Source organism: Pan paniscus, chromosome 10 (assembly GCF_029289425.2).
Source record: "Pan paniscus chromosome 10, NHGRI_mPanPan1-v2.0_pri, whole genome shotgun sequence".
Lineage (NCBI taxonomy): Eukaryota > Metazoa > Chordata > Mammalia > Primates > Hominidae > Pan > Pan paniscus.
The window spans coordinates 131,069,694-131,085,381 of record NC_073259.2 but is presented as its reverse complement, the minus strand read 5'-3'; the positions used below and the strand labels follow the sequence as shown (position 1 = coordinate 131,085,381).

Below are 15,688 nucleotides of genomic sequence, written 5' to 3'. Positions count from 1 at the left end.
GTCTTGTTCAGGAAGGTTGTCCTCGCCCAGCCCCTAGTGGCAGAGCCAGATGCACCCAGGACCATCCATCTGGAGGCCCAGGCTTCCCCACCCACACTGCTGTGTCTCAGGGCTCGTGGGGTGGCCCAGGTGCGAGAAGGGCAGCACCCTTGCCCTGGGGATCAGGAATTGTAACCCCATCTCTGTGCTGCCTTTCCCAGCCTTGAGGCCTGGGGGAAGATAGGAGAACAGGAATGGCCCAGAGAGGGCAGAGATGGGGTTGCCACGGGGCAGAGGGTCACCAGAGTCAGGAAGGGACCACAGACAGCTGGTACCATCCCACAGATCGCGACTGGTCCTCCCACACAACCGCAGGAGCCCCTCAGCAGGGCTGGCACTCACCACTGTCCTGGGTCTGCGTGCTTTTGCCTGCGCTCCCTCCCGCTTGCCTCACTCACCCAGCCTGGGAGAAGACTCACTTTTGGCTATAGCTGGTGGGGGGTCTGTGCTGGGCTGAGCAGGCCAGAGGGGCCGGGTGACCCTTCGGGGTCCCTGTCTGGGGCTATACAGCCCCAGCCCAGTCACGGCCCCTTCTGGCAGTCGCTGCAAAATGGTGGGGCCAGAAGCGGATCGACTACGCCCTGTACTGCCCTGACGCCCTCACGGCCTTCCCCACGGTGGCTCTGCCTCACCTCTTCCACGCCAGCTACTGGGAGTCAACAGACGTGGTCTCCTTTCTGCTGAGACAGGTACCCGGGGCCTGGGGCCTCCCAGGAGGGCCCTGAGTGACAACACCCATGACAGGGCCCCATTTCACAGACGAGGGGACAGTGGGGACTCCTCTCCAACCCCATCAGATCACAGAGCAAGCAAGACGAGGGCACCTTTATGCTCGGGTGTATTCAGGCTTTTCAGGACATTGGGATGGAGGGAACATATCTGCACATTCGTCAGGTGAACGAACAGGGGTCTGAGGGCTACTGGGCAGACAGTAGTGGGTTGAAGAACACCCCCTACAACCCACAGGCTCCTCTTGCTCCCGGGTACTGGGCCTCCTCCTCCCAGGGCAGGAAGCCCCAGGGTGGCATCTGCCCCACAGCCTGCACTGTCCCCTCTTCCCAGGTCATGAGGCATGACAACTCCAGCATCTTGGAGCTGGATGGCAAGGAAGTGTCGGTGTTCACCCCCTCAAAGCCAAGGGAGAAGTGGCAGCGCAAGCGGACCCACGTGAAGCTGCGGGTGAGGGTCCCCCGGGCGCCCAGGCCCCCACGCTGTCACCCTGTCACCAGCCTCCGTGTCCAGATGAGGAAACTGAGTTGCAGGGAAGCCTGCAGTCTTATGTACCTTCCCGGGCCATGAGGCTGGAGCTGTCAGCCCACTTCACAGACAGGGAAGGCAGCAAGGCTTCCTAGTTTCTCCAAAGCCACGTCATCGTGTCTGATCCAGACTCAGACATGGGCTGCGCAGCTCACAGCTCAAGCCTGCCCCTCAGGCCCACAGAGCTTGAGCAGAACACAGGGACCCGGGGTGCCCTCCGACCCCCTGACCCGGGCTTGCCGCTCCCTCCACAGAACGTGACGGCCAACCACCGGATCAATGATGCCCTTGCCAATGAGGATGGCCCCCAGGTTCTGACGGGCAGGTTCATGTATGGGCCCCTGGACATGGTCACCCTGACTGGGGAGAAGGTAAGGACACGGCGGGTAGGGGTAACATGGAGGGACTTTGGGGAGCTCCCTGCTGCCCTCTGGCCGGGGTGCAGGGGGTGGGGAGGCCAGACACAGCCAGCCCGTGACCAGCCTGCTGGGCCCAGGTGGATGTGCACATCATGACCCAGCCGCCCTCAGGCGAGTGGCTCTACCTGGATACGCTGGTGACCAACAACAGTGGGCGTGTCTCCTACACCATCCCTGAGTCGCACCGCCTGGGCGTGGGTGTCTACCCTATCAAGATGGTGGTCAGGTATATGCCTGCACTGGGAGGGCGGGATAGGCAGGGCGAGGCTCTGGGTGGTTCTGATGAGCACCCCCACCACCTGCCAGGGGAGACCACACGTTTGCTGACAGCTACATCACCGTGCTGCCCAAGGGCACAGAGTTCGTGGTCTTCAGCATCGACGGTTCCTTTGCCGCTAGCGTGTCCATCATGGGCAGCGACCCCAAGGTGCGGGCCGGGGCCGTGGACGTGGTGCGGTGAGTGGCCCGGAGGGGCATAAAGGGGCTGTAGCAAGGTGGGTGGGCTCAGGGGCTCCCACCAGCCAGGTGGAGGAGGACAGCGGAGCCTCTGTGGGGGACGCCTGGCTCGGGCACTGGGCCTTAAGGACCTCAGTTCAGAGCCCAGCACCCCCAATTATTAGCCGTGTCACCTTGGGCAAGCGATGTCACTTCTCAATGTCGGCTTTCAATTCCCGCATCTGGAAAGTGAGGCTGGTAAGCCAGGGACACTGCAGCAGGGGCATCTGCCGCCCAGTGCAGGCACCCAAGGGCCTGCTGCAGCATGTCATTGTCAACCATTGTCGTCGTTACTGTCTGAGCTCAATCAGAGATGTGCTTTCCAATGGCCCAAGTGGGCCCTGGCTGGGCAGGAGACAGGGAGGCCCAGGAGGGAGGAAGGGGTGGCCATGAGACACCCAGGCCTGCACCCATGAGACACCTCACCCCCAGGCACTGGCAGGACCTGGGCTACCTCATCATCTACGTGACGGGCCGGCCCGACATGCAGAAGCAGCGGGTGGTGGCGTGGCTGGCCCAGCACAACTTCCCCCATGGCGTGGTGTCCTTCTGTGACGGCCTGGTGCATGACCCGCTGCGGCACAAGGCCAACTTCCTGAAGCTGCTCATCTCCGAGGTGGGGCCCGGGAGGATGGGGCAGGGCAGGGGTGGGGGCAGAGGGACCATGGTGCCTGTGCCCATGCCAGTCTCCCCACAGCTGCACCTGCGCGTGCACGCGGCCTATGGCTCCACCAAGGACGTGGCGGTCTACAGCGCCATTAGCCTGTCCCCCATGCAGATCTACATCGTGGGCCGGCCCACCAAGAAGCTGCAGCAGCAGTGCCAGGTGAGTGGGCGCATTGTGGGGGCGGGTGCAGGCGGGCAGCTCGGGGAGCCCCAGCCTGTGACAGCCGTCCTCACTGACCCCGCAGTTCATCACGGATGGCTACGCGGCCCACCTGGCGCAGCTGAAGTACAGCCACCGGGCGCGGCCCGCTCGCAACACGGCCACCCGCATGGCGCTGCGCAAGGGCAGCTTCGGCCTGCCCGGCCAGGGCGACTTTCTGCGCTCCCGGAACCACCTGCTTCGCACCATCTCGGCCCAGCCCAGCGGGCCCAGCCACCGGCACGAGCGGACACAGAGCCAGGCGGATGGCGAGCAGCGGGGCCAGCGCAGCATGAGTGTGGCGGCCGGCTGCTGGGGCCGCGCCATGACTGGCCGCCTGGAGCCGGGGGCGGCCGCGGGCCCCAAGTAGGGCACCGTGAGTGCAGCGCGGGGTCTCCATGGTGCTAGGCCAGGGTGGCCAGCCCCGCCAGGAGGCCTGGCCTGGGCACACGCACTGACGTGGGCCTAGGAGATTGTCCCAGGGCCTTGTGGAGGACACGGGCCGCACCACACAGTGCTCCCTGCCCTGCCTCACGTCCTCGGGCCTGACGGGTCCGGCTTGTCATGGAAGCTGGCAGGGACCACCAGCCCCAGGATGGCAGAGGGACCAGAACCTCCCACTCAGACTGGCCCGGGAGGCTCTCCCAGACATTTTGCCCTGTGTGGATCTCCAAGTGTCCTGGTGCCAGGTGTGGGCCCAGGCCCAGCCTGCCACTTCCCCATCCACTGGCCACCCTCACTCCCAGGTCCCCTCCCATTTGGTAGCAGCTCCAACAGGGGTCCAGCCTGCATCTTGTTAACTCGAGTTTCTCAACTGTTCAACCTCACTGGTTTTGCACTGATTTTTGAGAGCGGAGACCCATTACCACCTCCTATGGCTACAGCCCCGTTGACATGCATGAAACTCAGTACCTGCTGACCCAGGACCTACAACCACACTGAAGGCTCCAGTGCGGCAGAGCCTCGTGCAAGCAGGAGAGAAAGGCTGTATCTTAATTTCTGCACCCCGGACCCTGCCCACCTGTCTGCCTGCCCCGCCTGGAGCCCAGGCCAGTGTTGTTTCCAGCCTCAGGCCACGGGCTGGACGGGCCTGGCCGCCTCTTCCGCTCCCTGCCATCAGTCAAGGCCGCCCGCCCACGTTTCTACGCCTTTCTACTTCTCAATCTGATTTCTATGAGGTTTTTTTAAATGAGCAATCCTTGGCTGCTTCCTTTTCTTAACTCTTTCAGTACTGAGAGCAGCCCCTCCACACTGAAAACACCCAGCACTGTGACGGAGTCCAGCCTGGTTCTGGGTCCCGTGGGCCCTGCTCCTGCCCACTTAGCGAGGCGTGGGCTCCTTGCCTCACCTGGCCCCGGCAATCCCACTGAATTTCTACTCTGGGGTGGGTGGGGCACACACTTCGGTTTTTTTAATGCCAATTCCGTTTTCATGCTGAATCTAAGAAGCCACAACTTGCTTTGTCAGCTTCAGGGCAGGCAGCCATGACTTCATTTCTCGCCTGAACAAGGACCATGCTGTCCTGCACGCTGGGTCTGACCATCTGCCCTCTCTCCCCAGCACCAAGCGTGACCTTGGCTGTGGCGCTCAACGGCCAGCTCCGGCGGCCCCTCTGCTGCTCCTCGGCTTTCCCGGAAGTGGGAGAGCCTGCCTGGCCTCGGCCTTTGTCCAGTGACCAGGCTCTGTCCCCGAGAAGCTACGGCCGACCTGGGTCTGGTGTTGGGACGCATGGACCGGGCTGGGGAGGTGCACAGAGTGATGTTAACTTTTTCCCGTGTGTAGATATGTACAGCCAAAGGGTCGTGTAAATGTTCTGCAAAAGTGGGTCTATACAGAGTGAAAGCTATTTATTTTGTGCAGAGAAAAATGTCTGGAGGGATGGAACCTTCAGGGTTTATTCATATTTAAGATGTAGCTTTTTGTTGTTGTTTCAGGCATTATGTATAAAGCGACGATTATTTTATGGACCAAGTTTTCATGTAACTGTTGCAGTGAAAGTGCAATATCTGACCCCCCTGCTCCCAGCGGGAAGTCGCTTGGCCCGACAATCACAGCCCCTGTCAGGGGCCCTGTGGCCAGTGCCTCCTCCTCTCTTGGCCCCACCTTATCCTGTCTTGCCTGCTGCCTGGGAGACCAGCCATCCAGAGAAGCACCTGGAAGAGTCTCGGGCCCTCCTGCAATAAAGGCCGGGAGGCCCTGTGGGCAGTGGGCTCAGCCTCTCCCCAGGGGGGCAGCTCCCCCACAGCTCCTCACTCCCCGCCTGCCTGCCCAGCCGCCAGCCATGCCAAGGACAACAGCAATAGTCCCCTGGGGCTCTCCCAGCGGCCCTCAGCCATAGATGGCAAGGTGGGCAGCCTGCCCCGCCATGGGAAGTCTCTTCTGTATCCAGGTCTGCTTTCCACCTCCCTTCAGATTCCTTTTGGCACATTCTCCTCTTGAGGAAGTACCAGTCTTTCTGAAACTAAGAGAGGGAGGGCAGCGTCCTTTAAAAATACCAAAAATGTTTACAGAGTTGGGTGCTGAGCTGCAGGGCTCAGGCCTGACCAGTCATAACCAAAGGGTGAGGCAGGCCTTGCTGACTGCCACCCCCCAGGCCTGTTAGAATAGAAGCCTTAGTCCCACTCCCACCACACCCCCACGCCCCACCACCTGCCTTCTCTTTGATTTCTAAAGAGGGATTCAGCAGAGACCCCCCACCCCTCCCTGGCTCGGTCTGAGTCCCACTGCCCACCCCATCACAGCCTTCACGTCTCAGCCCCTCCCGTCTGGTCTGTCCGTGTGCCGTCTGTTTCTCTGGGCCATGTGTGAGCAGTGTCCCCATCTCCCCATCCGTCCCTGCTGTCCCCGCATCATTGGGCCTGAGTGTGCTCTGTATACAACGTCATGTCTGTTACACCAATTAAAGAAGCGGGAAGGCTTCCTTCTGGATCTCTTTACTGCAGTGGCGACCGTGGGGCATGGTGGGATGGAGGCATGGAACAGTAATGCTAGTGACACTCACAGTGACGCCAACACATGAGTGTGGGGCTGACTCTAGGCCTAGCCTGCTTCTAGCTCCTTCCTGGGATGGAACTCAGTTTGCCCTCACAGACCCCAGTGAAGCGGGTGCTGTGAGCCTCCCTGCCTCAGAGTGGAAGACACAGCTGGGCAGTGAGAGCCAGACCTGCCACACAGGCCACCCAGCCCCAGCACCTGGCTCTGCACTCTTGCGATCTGTGGAATGAACATGGCAGGGGAAGCCGACTCTCTCCATGCCTGAGTGCATGGCATTTCAGAGCCAGCTCTCTGGGTTTGGGGTTCAGCTGGCATGAGGTCTGGTCCAGGCAGGCTGACCTGAAGAGGAGGGCACAGGCGCTGGTGTGGCCTGTACTCACTACCACCAGAGGACACCCCAGCTTTGCCCAAAAGCTCCCGGAGCCCTTGTTTTTCCCTGGCAGTCATGTAGCACCCTTCCCTCCCCCTCAGCACAAAAAGCCACAGAACAGAGAAAGTCTATCCAGGGGGCCTTTAATAGCTGAGAAGTGCTGCTCTTTCAGATGGGGGTGCCAAGCAGGCCGGTGACCCCAACCTCCACCCCCTGCCCCTGAGAAGAGACTGGGCTGGGCCAGAGACCAATCCATGGGGGAAAGGCCACCAGCACCCATCAGGCTTCCCACTGGCACCCTGAAACCTGCCCAGGCTGGGCCGCCAGCGCCGTCCACAGGCCTTGGCCAGCGGGGGCCCTCAGGGAAGCAACCCAGCTCGCATCTGGAAGGCCAGGCCGTCCCCTCGGGTGGCTTGCTGGGGAAGAAAGCACACAGGAGGAGGGGTACATCACAAACAGAGCTGGGGGCAGATGGCAGGCAGAGGGGCCACACCCACCTTGTTGAGCTCTCTGTGTCGTTCTTTGGTTACGATTTCCTCTAGGACCTCGCCATCTCCCTTAATAAGCCTGGGGGTGGGAGGGTCTCCGTTCAGCAAGGAATAGGCAGGTCCCCTAATGCCAGAGGAGCAGAACCACAAGCAGCCGGCAGAGGGGTCCCAGGGCTCCCGCCCCGCAGCCTTGAGTGGACAGACCCTGGGGCCTCACCCACTCTCCCTGATGAAGGCAGTGGAGCTGGGCTCTGCCTTGCCAGCCTCAGCCCCGCCAACAACAGCCCTTTCAAGAGCCTCCTCCAGGCCCTTCCACCCCTGCAACTACTTACTCCAAGTGACCGTATTTTTGCCCACATTTGGCCTTTTTCAGGCACCAGGAACCCCGCCCGGCCCCACTCCTCCCGAGAGCACACATCTTCAGCCAACACTCCCAGATCCTGTGGTGTAAGTCAGGCCGAAAGCTCCCCACCTGGTGCGCCCCGTCTCGGGGTCCACCACCTTGCGGATGATGCTCTGCCGGGCATCCCACTCCTCCTTGGTCATGGGCTTCATGGCCTGGATTCGGGACTTCTGCTCATCCGTCAGGACTGGAAGGGAAGACGGAGGTGGTGGCCAGGCCTTGGGAAGCGACCTTCTCCCTCTCAGGTGCTGGGCAGCACAGTACCTGGGCCATCCTCTTCCTCCCCAGCTGATCGGTGCCACTGGTCCAGCGAGGGGCCCGGCAGAGCCTCCACCTGCTGTGCTTCCGCCTTCTCCTTGCCCTTCTTCTTCAGCTTCTTCCTCTTCTTCTTCTTCTTCCTCCTCTTGTCCTTGTACTTCCCCCGCTTCTTCCGGCCATCACTGGAGGAAGAGGAGGAGGACGAGGAGGAAGAAGAGGAGCTAGGAGAACTGGAAGAAGAGGAGGAGGAGCTGGATCTTGGTCTCCTCCGGGCCTTCTGCTTGCTTCTCTCTGTGATGCAGGGAGAAGGTGAGGCTGGAAGGCCAGGAGGGGAAGAGGTAAACCTTCGTCCCCTGCTCTGGCCTGGGGCAGGCACAGACCGTCTACAGGGTGAGCGCTTCCTGAGGGGCTTTCCAGAACAGAGATGGAGCTTCCCAGAGGAGCCCCTTCCTGGCTCCTGCGGCGCCTGGCCCTCACATCTCAGGCCCGGCTGCACAGAGGCATGACTGAGCGTCCCCGACCACTGCTCGCCCGACTTCCCCGGGGAGTAACTGCGCCTCCTCTCCCCGATGCCTGTGGTCCTCACCCTCCGCCCCAGGGGCCGTGCTGGCCTTGCGACCTTGGGATGTGGAGGCCGAGCAGTTCCTCGAGGCGTCCTTCCTGCTCTTCTTCTTTCTCTTTTCCGACCCCCGTCCCCGGGACCGGCTGCGACTCCTCGAGCGCTTGCGGGAGCCGACGTGAGCCATGGCGCCGCGGGCTGGCGACGGAGAAGACGCGCTTGAGCCGAAGCCCCCAAGGCCGGCCGCGGGCGGGCTCCAAGGGTGGCTCTAGCGGGGCCGGGGCCTGGCGACGCCCAGTACCCGTCACCGTCCCGGGAAAATGAGCGACCCTCACCCACCCCCAGCGCTGGGGACCCCGGTTTTCTCCGCCGACTCCAGTCCCCGCAGCGGTGCCTGTTAAGGGCCCGCCCCCTGCCCGGAGGTCCCACGCCTGCGCACCCGGCTCCAAACCCCTGGGAACTGGCCGCCGTCCGCCGCGAGTGGCGTCTGGGGCGCTTTCCCGCGCTCTCCTACCCTCCAGCCCCGCGCCCTTCGCGGCCTCAACGCCTCAAGGGGGCCCCCGGGGCTGCTCCGTTCCCACCTCGACCGCCCTGCGGGCCGGACAGCCCGCCCCGCGCCTTCTCGAGAGGAAGCGGCGGCGAGGAGGCTTCCGGCCGGGGCGCTGCGCGGGAGGCTGTCCGGCTGGGAAGCGCGGCGCCGCTGCCTTTCGTTCTGACGCCCCAGGTTCCGTCCCGGGCGCGCCCACCTCCCGCAGAGGCAAGCAGGGGCGCCGGCCCTCGAGCTCCGCAGCCCCTCACGCCTGTGTCTGCCGAAGCTGCGCCCGCTTCCAAGGCTGCCCTCTCGGCGCACGCCCGCAGCACCCACGCCCCCGGTGCCCTGGGAAGAAGGCGACCCTCGCGCGCGCCGCCCTCCTTCCCGGCTGGTCCTGCCCTCTCCATACGACTGCGAGCTCCAGACTGAGGCGCCCTGGTCTTTCCGACGCGCCCACCCAGTGACTCAGAGGTCGCAAACTCGTGTCCGTAGGGGCCAGAAAGATCTTGGCAGTGAGCGCGGGCATGGACCCCAGGCCCATCCGGAAGGAAGCCGGGATTCTGCTCCAGCTGATCCGTGCAACGTGGCATGGGGCTGGTGCCCCACCTTCCCAGGGAGACCAAACTCAAGACTGCAATATGGAAGCCCCCTGACTTTCAAATGTGTAACCCAAAGCGTGGCTGTGCGCTTCATCCAATCTCGGGCCCCCAAGTTGCAACTCTTCCACAATGACAGCCGCAAACACAAAGGGATCTTGGAAAGCACTTTATATACGTCAGCGCATTTGACTCCCAAAACAGCTCTAGGAGGCAGGTGCTAAATGAGGAAACGAAGGCACCAAAAGGTGAAGGCTCACCTAAAGCCACACAGCTGGAAGTGGCAGAAGCAGAATGGGAACCCGGGCAGCCTGGTTCCCGGCCCTGCCATTCACCCCTCTGCCATCTAGAAGATGCTACTGGTGGCCCACCCGAGTCCACTGGGGGTGATGCCTGCTGCTGAGGGTTCACATCTGTGCTCTCTGGAGGCTTCCCTTGGCTACTGGAAGGCACCCTGCCCTGGAGATAAGTGTCTGGGAAGTTATTCACTCCTCTCTGGCCCCCTCATCCAGGAGCCAGTAACCGGTGGTGTGGGCACACTGTGGTACTGTGGGCTCTGCCTGGAGCTCTCCGTGGGGCCAGCTGAGGCTGGACGTCCTCTGAAGCCACTTCCTTGCCCAGCTGCTCCCTCCCCTCCCCTGCTTCCCTGACTCCCTCGCTGAAGCCCCATTCCAGACTCTGCTTCTGACAAACCTGAACTAAGGCAGCATCTTTGCCCATAGAATGACCCAGAAGCTGGCACACCCTTGAGCCAAGAAGTGCAGTAGGCTGCAGGGATTTTATTTCTGCCCCCAGACCAAGGCAACGGAGCCCTCACCTGCCTGCCACCCCCACACTGGGCCCAAGCAAGCTCAGGTGAGCGCACATACATCCACCGTGGCGGGCTCCTCTCGGGTGAAGCCATCACCGAAGCCCTCATCGTCCACCAGGTCGGGCTCACGGCAGCACATGGGACAGAGGCTGTTGCGCACAGCAGAGGCTCGGAGCCAGACGACAAGGTTCCAACGCTCACCAGTGCCCAAGGGCCGGGCTCCATGCAGCTGGCCGCCACGGTGGAGGACACCCTGGCCCACCACGTGCTCCACCTCCAGGGGCTCCGTCAGGGCTGTGGGTGCCTGCAGATGGCACGACTCAGGCCTGGGCACTCACAGCTGCCCCAGGCCCTGCCGCATGGGTCACACACTCACCTGGAAGAGGCCCCCAAAATACAGGGCGCCCCCCGTGAAGACCTTGCCCAAGGCCACATTGAGGGTAAGCTCAGCATTATCATAGTGGCAGCCCAGCTCCAGGTCCTGGCCCGGCGCGTATTTGACCACAAAGGCCCGGTGGCTGTCGAGCCGGCCCCCGCCACAGTCAGGGTACAGCAGGGCCATCAGCGGCTGCAGGAAGCGCTCCCGCAGTGGTGTCATCAGCGGCTCGTCCAGCCCGAGCTCGTGCAGCAGCACCTGGGAGGGGATTCCTGGGGTCAGCAAGGAAACTAGAGGGCTGCAACCCTGGGCTTCCACTCCACGGTGATCCCACTGTGACCTTCTTTCGCAGCCCGGGCAGGCAGCCCATCTGCAGAACCTCTGACACTGCCTCCTGACCCCAGCCACCCCCTCCTCTGCCACCGGCCAGGCCTCACCCACCCCGTAGTTGTTCATGGTGTTGGGCCTCCCCTTAGGCATGTCCGACTGCTCGAAGTGCTCCAGCTCTTCCAGCAGGGCCTGGCAGAAGGGCGCTGTGAACACAGGCACCCGGTAGATGCGCTTCTCCTCTGTGGAAGGAGGGATGGTCTGTTGGCCTGAATGTGGCCGTGGGCCTGCCAGGCCTGGGCTTCAGTCTTCCTGTTTCATCACCTGTGCCATGGGGATGAGGCCTTTGCTTTTCAGGGCTATTGCGATGACTTAAGGAAGTAACATGAGGAGCAGGGGAGGCCGATTCCCATGCCCCCCACTTATGCCCGGAACCTTTCCCCAGACTACAAGTGTCCACAGGGCTGGCCCTGGGAGCTCACATATGGGTCCTGAGGCCCAGAGAGGGGAAGGAAGTAGCCCAGGGACACCCAGCAGGCCAGTGACAGCCAAGTCGGGATCACAGAGCCAACTTCAGGCTCTCTCTGCACCTCCTTTCATCTGATGAGCCACCGAAGTCTGTACCCCAACTCAGAAGTGGCTCTGGGAGCCTCTGTCCCCCAGCAGGAAGGCCAGAAGGGGCTGTTCTTTCTTGCTGGGCCCTGAGGGGGAAGAAGCCAGGCTGAGAATGGAAACCTAAACATTTCTTGGCGGACGCACCAATGCCCAGGGGTGCAGGGCTAGTGTGCCCACGATGGGGCCACCTCGCAGCCTAGGCCCTGCCCCAGCCAACAGCCTCAGCACTATCTCAGCTGCCGGGGAGTGGAAGGCAATGAGGAGAGCACCCCCAGGCTGGGAGGAGGGGGATTCATTCCACCCATGACCCCCAACAAAGCACAGGCTCCATGAGGGGAAACTTGTATCTGCCTCCCACAGGAGCCCCTAGCCCAGGCTATCAGTGCCAATAAGAATAGGAAACACTTTCCAAACACTACGTGCGGGCCCTGTGACAGGCACTCTATGCAGATTAACTCACTTGATCGTCGCAGTGCCTTAAGAGAGGGGGTTACTGTTGCTCCCATTTTACAGATAAGGAAACTGAATCAGAGGTTAAACAACACGCAAACCTCCCTTGCCCAGCATTTCCTGCTGGGTTTAGCCAATAAGTGAGCCCAGCAGGAAATCTGAAGAGAAGTGGGGCATTTCTTGCCCTACTTGGAGTTTGGCATGGCTGCAGGCCTCCGCCCAGAGCCACAACTCCAGGTGGTAACTGCTCCCTCCTGTTGCCAGCCCTGGGGGGCCGGGCTTTGCCATTCCTTACTGGTCCCTTTATCCTGCCCATACCTGTCTCAATGGTCCCTTTAAGATCTTGGATCAGCCCTGTTTGAGTGTGCCAGCTGTCCCACACATGACACAAATATCCACTATTTGCTGGATGAGGGCACGAAGGAAGGGTGAAGGAAAGAATGAAGATACCAGGCTCATGGCAGGTATTGAATGAATGAATGCGGATGTCCTGCTCCTGGCAGGTTGGTCCCACTGACCCTTCCAGCTCCTGCTGGTTTGGTTTTTGGAGGCAGAGATGGTGGCTGGAGGGACCCCAGCATCCCACACCCAGGTTTCCCAGGCTGCCATTCCCTGGTCCTGCCAGGTCTCAGGGCCAGGACCTCACCCGATACTGTCTCCAGCCGCTGGAGAAGGCCCTTGAGGTCTGCGCCTGGGGACACGCTGTACTCAGTCACGGCCAGGAACTCGGGAGCCAGAGCTGCATCCTGGGAGCAAAACACACCAGCTGTGGGGCAGGCAGCACCCCCAGCCCTGGATGCTACCTCCTCTTTCCAGTACCGGCCTTCAAGCACTCTGGCTGGCTGGTACCTGCAGTGAGTCGTAGACCTCAGGCCGTGCCGGGTGGTAGGAACTCGCGATGAGGGCTTTCCTAGCTGCTGACTCCTGCCCCAGCCGCCGCCGCCGCTCCACCTCCTGCTCAAGCTGGGGTGGCACAGGGTTGTTACCAGGTGGGGCCTCCCATCCTCCTGAGGCCACTGTACAGATGAAGAAACTGAAGCCCAGAACGCCAGACAGGGCCCAGGCTGGAAGCCAAGTCTAGCCTACACTCCTGAATCTATCTGGGTCAACTGCAAGTTCCAGACTGTTAGCTGAAAGGGACTTCTAGAAGGGGACCCATCCTGTTTCAGACTGCCCCAACCTGAGCCTAGCTGGGATGAGAACCCCTAGATGTACCTCAACCATCTGGGCCCACATAGGGACAGGAGACAGTCATGGCCAAGTCCTGTGTTCCAAAGGTTGCTGAGGACTCTCCTGGGAAGCTTCCCACCACTGACTCCAGGGGAAGGAGGAGGAGGGAGCGGGGCAGCAGCCCTGGCAGCAGCCTGCGGGGTATATGGTAAGGTGTGAGGAGCCCAAGGGCCTGAAAGCTGTGGCTGGGATCACATCTGCTCCTGCTGTAAAAGCCTGGGCAAGTGATCCCTCTTTAAGCCTCAGCTTCCCAATCCAAAATGAGAGTGGTGCTTGTGCTTATCTCGCAGAGCTGTTAAGAACGGCATGACTAGGCAACTTAGCAACTTAGCATTTCCCCTTCTCTCTCCTGGTGCCAAGACTCAGGTGTGGAGGGATGAGTGGGGGGCAGGAAGGAGGAAAGTGAGGGCCTAAGTGACCCTTCAGGGATCAGGGACTGAGGCTAGGCTCAAGCTGTGTCCTCAAGCTGCGGACACAAATCTAACGAGGAGCTGTGCAGGGGCAGGGGACTGGTACCTCTGCTAACAGCTGCTGGAAGTCCTTGGCGCTAACACAGCCTCGGCTGCGCAGGATCTGGGAGCAGAAAGAACACTGAGCATGACTGTATGACCTGAGGAAATCCCTTCACTCTCTAAGCCTCAGTTTCCCCTGCTTAAAATGGGGAGAGGAGCCCCGACCTCAAAGGATCATGGAGAGAATGAACTGCGGAACCCTGTCAAGCTCAGGACAGGGCTCCGGGCTGGTGTTGCTGTGAGGCGGCAAGCTGACCCCGGCCCTGTCCTAAGCACCCTACATGCTTGTTCATTCCTTCCTCACAATCTCACAGGGAGATACTATTACCCCTTTACGGTGAGAAAACCGAGGCAAAGAGAGGCCGTCATTCTTGTATTTGAAGATACGGTGCGCGGCGTGCGCAAAGCAAACGACCCTGGGGACGAACTTCCCTCCTCCACTACCCCTCTCTGCCCACTGCTCCGTAGGGACGACAGCGGCCACTCACCGGGCCGTAGTCCCGGCGCAGCTGCTGCTCGCCTCGAAAGCGCACGTGCAGCCCATAGCGCGCCACGTACAAGTTATCGGTGCAGAAGCAGGCGCAGCGGCAGAAGCGCCGCGGAGCCCCCACCGTCGCCATAGTGAAGCGCCCACAGCCCTACCAGCTTCCGTAGAGAGACTTCGGGCACGCCCCCAACCGCGGGAGGCGCGGAACCAGCGGCCAAGGGGCCGCTCTAAGTTCCCAAGGGCGGAAAAGGACGAAGACGCACCTCGCCAGGAAACGGTCTGCGGAGAAAGATGCTCCTGGGCCGGGTTGGGACCGGCGGCCTCCTCGTTCCGCCTCCCAGTTTTCCCACTACGAGGCAGGGACTAATGGCTCCACTTTTTTACAGACAGCTGAACTGGGTCGCGCCTTCACAGGACGGGGAAAGGAAGGGACTCGGAGCCCCAAGGCCTTTGACTTAAACGCCGACCCCCCCCCCTCCCCGTCTGCCCGGAGCTCGTGGAGAACCAGCCGAGCCCACGGGGAAGGCTGAGGACAGTTTAAAGAGCTCGGAGGTCCGACTAGTTCCCGCTGGTGCTTCAATCATCCAGCCCTGTACGTTTCAGTTTGGATTTAGCATCTACCCCGGGTCCCTGCCTGGCGCTTCCGGTCCCTCCGCCACAGTCTTGGATTACCTCAGATTGCCCCAGTGAGTGTCTCCGCCAAAACGCTCCGTCTCGCATTACTTCCGGTGGCGTTCCCAATGGACGCGGGAGGGCGGGGTCAGGTGTGGGAGGGCGACGGGGCGTGGTCTCACCGCAGCCAACAAATGACAACTCTTGCAGACCGAGCCTCTTCTCTCCCCGGACCTTTGCTCAGGAATCTACCAGCATTAAACCTTTGAGCTAGGTACTATTATATCACCGTCTTACGGATGAGGAAACTGAGACCCAGAGAGGCACAGGGACCCGCCGCAGGTCACACATCCAGTAAGGGGCAAATATGGCGTTTGAACCCTACAGAGTTCCCCAGTTAACCACCACAGGGCTTCTGGGAGTGGTGGGAGTATGTGGGATTTGGGGTTTTCTCGTGCAGAGCTGCCCGGCCCGAGAAGGTGTTTAACGTTTTACAGTCGTCTTGATTGCCCAGTGATAGTGAGAGGCCCTGTTATCTAGGAAAGGATCCATTTCCCCAGATCAATGTTCATTACCCGCCTAACTGCCCTTTTTCCCCAGGAGGCCCAGGGCAGGTCGGCTCCCCAGCCACCCACCAGGCAGGCCTGGCACATGCAGCACCCCACCCCACCCTCACCCCCTCTCCGTTTGCAGCAGTTTGCAAGATGAGCGTGTTGTACCTATCAGTTTATTTATTTGTTTATTTACTTTTTGAGATAGAGTTTCACCCAGGCTGGAGTGCAGTGGCGCGATCTCCGCTCACTGCAACCTCTGCCTCCCGGATTCAAGCAGTTTTCCTGCCTCAGCCTCCCGAATAGCTGGGATTATCGGCAGGCGCCACCACGCCCAGCTAATTTTTTTGTTTTTTGTTTTTTGTTTGTTTGTTTTGAGACGGAGTCTTGCTCTGTCGCCCAGGCTGGAGTGCAGTGGCACGATCTCGGCTCACTGTAAGCT

At 61.2% G+C, this 15,688-nt stretch overlaps 4 protein-coding genes across 57 annotated transcripts in view; 2 read left to right on the top strand and 2 right to left on the bottom strand.

Annotated features, from left to right (window-relative positions):
- PITPNM2 (phosphatidylinositol transfer protein membrane associated 2) overlaps nucleotides 1-5,995 on the top strand; it is a 164,578-nt gene extending 158,583 nt beyond the window's left edge. For all 13 annotated transcript variants that reach the window (XM_034934747.3, XM_034934750.3, XM_034934744.4 and 10 more), the window contains 8 exons: nucleotides 580-728; nucleotides 1,102-1,218; nucleotides 1,551-1,667; nucleotides 1,793-1,941; nucleotides 2,022-2,171; nucleotides 2,643-2,826; nucleotides 2,908-3,036; nucleotides 3,122-5,995. In XM_034934747.3, coding sequence (XP_034790638.1) covers nucleotides 580-728; nucleotides 1,102-1,218; nucleotides 1,551-1,667; nucleotides 1,793-1,941; nucleotides 2,022-2,171; nucleotides 2,643-2,826; nucleotides 2,908-3,036; nucleotides 3,122-3,445 — 1,319 coding nt within the window. In that variant the 3' untranslated portion in view covers nucleotides 3,446-5,995. The remainder of the gene's footprint in view (nucleotides 1-579; nucleotides 729-1,101; nucleotides 1,219-1,550; nucleotides 1,668-1,792; nucleotides 1,942-2,021; nucleotides 2,172-2,642; nucleotides 2,827-2,907; nucleotides 3,037-3,121) is intronic.
- Nucleotides 5,996-6,565: 570 nt separating this feature from the next.
- Nucleotides 6,566-9,284, bottom strand: ARL6IP4 (ADP ribosylation factor like GTPase 6 interacting protein 4). Of its 9 annotated transcripts, none has more exons than XM_003812115.5 (6): nucleotides 8,729-9,284; nucleotides 8,175-8,345; nucleotides 7,595-7,903; nucleotides 7,400-7,517; nucleotides 6,937-7,006; nucleotides 6,566-6,855 (listed from the first exon to the last, which is right to left on the bottom strand). In XM_003812115.5, exons 1-6 carry the CDS (start codon nucleotides 9,267-9,269, stop codon nucleotides 6,799-6,801), a joined length of 1,266 nt encoding a protein of 421 aa, XP_003812163.1. In that variant the 5' UTR covers nucleotides 9,270-9,284; the 3' UTR covers nucleotides 6,566-6,798. The 9 variants fall into 9 exon arrangements, with proteins under 9 accessions (XP_003812163.1, XP_003812162.1, XP_008962764.1 ...); XM_003812114.5 differs by having other exon boundaries at nucleotides 7,595-7,879; XM_008964516.3 differs by having other exon boundaries at nucleotides 8,208-8,345.
- A 147-nt stretch (nucleotides 9,285-9,431) lies between these two features.
- Nucleotides 9,432-14,486, bottom strand: OGFOD2 (2-oxoglutarate and iron dependent oxygenase domain containing 2). Of its 6 annotated transcripts, none has more exons than XM_014347357.4 (7): nucleotides 14,347-14,483; nucleotides 13,601-13,657; nucleotides 12,704-12,870; nucleotides 12,501-12,600; nucleotides 10,904-11,031; nucleotides 10,463-10,720; nucleotides 9,432-10,390 (listed from the first exon to the last, which is right to left on the bottom strand). In XM_014347357.4, exons 5-7 carry the CDS (start codon nucleotides 10,940-10,942, stop codon nucleotides 10,127-10,129), a joined length of 561 nt encoding a protein of 186 aa, XP_014202843.1. In that variant the 5' UTR covers nucleotides 10,943-11,031; nucleotides 12,501-12,600; nucleotides 12,704-12,870; nucleotides 13,601-13,657; nucleotides 14,347-14,483; the 3' UTR covers nucleotides 9,432-10,126. The 6 variants fall into 6 exon arrangements, with proteins under 6 accessions (XP_014202843.1, XP_014202842.1, XP_003812174.1 ...); XM_014347356.4 differs by having other exon boundaries at nucleotides 12,704-12,817; nucleotides 14,347-14,423; XM_003812126.6 differs by having other exon boundaries at nucleotides 12,704-12,817; nucleotides 14,085-14,348.
- Nucleotides 14,183-15,688, top strand: part of ABCB9 (ATP binding cassette subfamily B member 9) — a 68,425-nt gene continuing 66,919 nt past the window's right edge. For 4 of the 29 annotated variants that reach the window (XM_034934738.3, XM_055096286.2, XM_055096285.2 and 1 more), the window contains exon 1: nucleotides 14,807-14,969. The gene's annotated coding sequence lies outside the window, so the exon portion shown is untranslated. The other 25 variants (XM_055096290.2, XM_055096301.1, XM_055096300.1 and 22 more) reach the window with 18 other exon arrangements.